Source organism: Helobdella robusta (assembly GCF_000326865.2).
Source record: "Helobdella robusta unplaced genomic scaffold HELROscaffold_4, whole genome shotgun sequence".
Classification (NCBI taxonomy): domain Eukaryota; kingdom Metazoa; phylum Annelida; class Clitellata; order Rhynchobdellida; family Glossiphoniidae; genus Helobdella; species Helobdella robusta.
In genome coordinates this window covers 5,026,291-5,030,060 of record NW_008704902.1, presented here as the reverse complement: position 1 = coordinate 5,030,060, position 3,770 = coordinate 5,026,291, and the positions used below count along the sequence as shown (strand labels likewise).

At 31.1% G+C, this 3,770-nt stretch overlaps 1 protein-coding gene across 1 annotated transcript; it reads left to right on the top strand.

Moving 5' to 3' along the window:
- Positions 1 to 301: 301 nt before the first annotated feature.
- Positions 302 to 3,195, top strand: HELRODRAFT_162592 (hypothetical protein; the record flags this gene model as incomplete). Its single annotated transcript, XM_009024753.1, has 4 exons — positions 302 to 436; positions 1,110 to 1,365; positions 1,839 to 1,954; positions 3,064 to 3,195. 4 exons carry the CDS (start codon positions 302 to 304, stop codon positions 3,193 to 3,195), a joined length of 639 nt encoding a protein of 212 aa, XP_009023001.1.
- Positions 3,196 to 3,770: the final 575 nt, after the last annotated feature.

Here is a 3,770-nt window from a genome sequence, read left to right as displayed (position 1 = left end):
TTTTCATATTAGCGGTTTATGTTTAAAAAAGTAAATTCTAACTTTTCCCAGATTTATTTTTTTTATATAATTTCCTTCTCCGTCCGATACTTTGCTGCACCAAAACATAACAAACAACCATTCTAAACAAGACAACATTTGATTAATATCTCATTAAAAAAATGTTATACAACACTTACGTAAATTCAAAGTAAATAAACAATGCGTACTATAAAATATAAACAGCTTAAATTTATTTAGAGACATAATTTAAAAAACAAAAACAAAAACAACTTAAAAACTTAAAAGTTAAAAATCTACAATGACTGACAATCTAAACCTGATCGATCTTCGCATAAAACCATGCGCTTACGTTCAGGACGTGATTGAAGGTTCTTTTGTAAAACTGATCGAAGGAACGGAATACAGTGGCGGCCAACATATTTACAGTTTCAAAGTAACTCATAACTAGTTATCTATATTTAAATATGTGATAGTTTTAGTACTAACAGGTTTGGCGATCGATCGATGCCAAATGAATTGCATTTCAAATACTTCTATACCCGATCTAAATAATTTCAACTTGGCAAGCGGTTACAAATGGCTGGCGAATCAGCTCAGACAGTAAGAATACTATGATGTATCGGAGTTCTCGAACTTAAGTTACGAGTTTACGCACCTAACCTTGATATGCGCTGCAATAAGAGTATCCCTTGTTAGAAACTATTATCATAAAAATAAAGATCCGTCATGCCTGGATGAAGCTGCTTTAAATTGTCAGAGTTGTATTTAAAATTTTAACATCAACTATAAATTAAATCCGTCTAATGTTGTAAAACTTGCAATTAAGCGAAATGAAACTTTTTTCTACACATTCAACGTACACACGATTTAATATAAATACGTTCGAATTGTGCAGTGCATTCATTACCTGGCTTTGAGCTCGCAGTTGTCATGTCATCCATCAATAATTTTCATGGACGTACAAAGTACATGAATAAAAAATGAAATGACTATAAATAACATCATATATAACTGTAACTTTGATGTTTTGCATTGAATTATTTTTAGTAAATTGATATTTATAAGCTAGGTTGCTATAAAAATGACAAATTCTGCTGAACTCGCAGGTTTCTGGTGAGAACAGGATTATTTCATTGGTTAACGGAGACCCAGAAGGAGCTACATCGCTTCAATCAAAAGCTTATGGAGAATTATCAGATATCAATTGTAAAATGTTGAGACCCTTCGAAACATTTGCTGACGAAACATTGAATGTAGCTAAGAATTTAATTGACTTGAAATTAAAACAACAAAATCAAAGCACATTTGGCGATAAAAACTTGAACAACAGCTACTGGATGGAGATTAACTGGGAACACGCAGGTTCCGTTTGATCGATTTTTGGCTGTCATCAGTTCTAACCATCAATTTTTGTAATATATTTGTGTCTAGAAATTTTGTTTTGCCCAATCAGCATTTTCAGAGTTCTACATTTTTCTTGGTACCATGACTTCAAAATTCTGTTAAAAATTTTCGTGCCCTCAAAAATAATCATCTTCATATATACTTTAGTTAAAATGTTTTATGTTAAAACCAGCTCTTTCAACAAGTTTAGCCGGCAAATTATTATTGATGTAATTTGAATGTTTTTACCCTCTTTATTGGGGTTCCTCTTTTGTGGAAGTCCCTTGGGGGAAACACTGATCTACATATATAACTAACAGTAGGAGATTTCTTATACACAATCTGTATATCAATTTTAAGTGAAATTTTATTAATATAAACAATGATAGAGAAATTAAAATTTGTATGCAAATTTTAACAATTATTAAATTAACATACTTGTATGGCCCTAGGGATAACTTTTAACGACATGTTGAAGATAGTGGCAGAGCAAACAACTCACTTGTTCGGGTTAAGAAAGAAAGGGGAACTAATAATTGATCATTACAAATCTGTTGGAGCTGATCAGGTTTTTTTTCCTTTTTTATTCTGTAAAGTTTATACTGCGTTCATTCATGTCTTTAGGAACGATTTCCTCAAAAAATACCTGAAAATCATTATTTTAGTTGAATCTTAAAGCCATTTTGCTTTTAATCGATAGTGTTGTTTTGCATAAATTTATAATCAATATTTTGAGGCCGTATTTTGAAGCAACTTAGCATTTTAACTGAAATCTCGAAACCTATTCTGTTTTCAAATTATAGCTAACGCTACTCTTTAGGTATTGGCGTAACATGGTCATATTTTTTTATCCGAACTATTAGTTTTGCTCCCCAATTTTGAATTTATTGTATTAGTTTACTGTTGACTTTGAGCATCATTTAAGCAAACTGTTTCAGTAACCAACTCGACTGACCACAAAGCATTCATTAATGAATTTGAAAAAACTTCTAATGCAATTAATATGTCAAAGCTGAAATGAATATCTTTTGATGATATTATTAATAAGGTGACACATGGCGACTAAAAGCTTAAATTTTTCACCACTTCTGAAAATGGCACAACCACTGAACCTATCTTAATTCCTATATACGTCAATCTCAGAAGGCTACTGTTGAGTTCCAACCAACATAGCTTGCGTTTTATTTTCAATCAACGACCGCGATGAATACACATGAAGATAACCATGTTTTAGTTCATTTGCTTTACTTGAAGTATACAACAGAATAGGAGAGGGCCTTATATTAAGCACTGCAAAACTTAACTGCTAAAATCGGCGGCTACCGATGACTGTCCCCATTAAATCACTTCATAGGTTCGTTTAGAGACAAATGAGGTTATTCAATTACTTTTTGAGCCTTTTGTCTCTCAAACCAAAACATTTTAACAAACCAGATGCGATACAGTATCATGATTAACTCAGTCAGTCAAAAGCTGAACTCATATCTAGAAGTGCCAAGAGTGACACTTTTCTTGTAGGTAGCCTTATACGCATCTACCATTAACCGAGTTTGAAATCTTTGCTTATTTACTTTTATCTCATTTCTGATGCCAAAACCTAATCCAGCAATTCCCTTTCTTAAATCATACTATTTAATTTTTTAATATTTCTCACGAATGATACCTTTTAATTTCCAGTCCCATTCATTTCTAAAAGCGGCCGACGGCAAATCGCTTGATAACCTAATTCTGAATTTTCCAATCGTGAAGAAATTAGGAAGCCAAGTTAAGATTAATCTGAAGAAAGTTCACGTGCTGGGCAATAAGTAGATGTTGCCGGTACGACCACTTTGTAATAACACACCTGATAATTTTCCATTACGTATAAATGAATGAAAACGATATAAAAAAAAACACGAAATCGTATCAACTATGTGATAATCCTTTTACTGATGATCAAACAAAATTCGATTATGACAATTCTTTAAAAAGTCAATTAAAAAAGCATTAGCGTGTTACGTTTGTTATTGTTAATTGCGATATGTTACCGATAAAAATTAATATATATATATATCATATATATGATATATATATATTATATAACATATATATATATATATCATATAAAAGATATACATAAATATATATATGCTACTCATACTTTTTGTATATTTATTTAGACTTACTGTTGGCGCTTTTGAGATCTTTTTAAAAAAGCGGTTTATAAATTTTCTAATAAATAATAAAAATAATATAATATATATCACACACACACACACACCACATACACACACACACACACCACATACACACACACACACACATATATATATATATAAATTATTGATGAAATTCACAGCATGTTCCGCGTTAGTTAGCTTCCTGTTAAGTTTTTCGATTTTTCT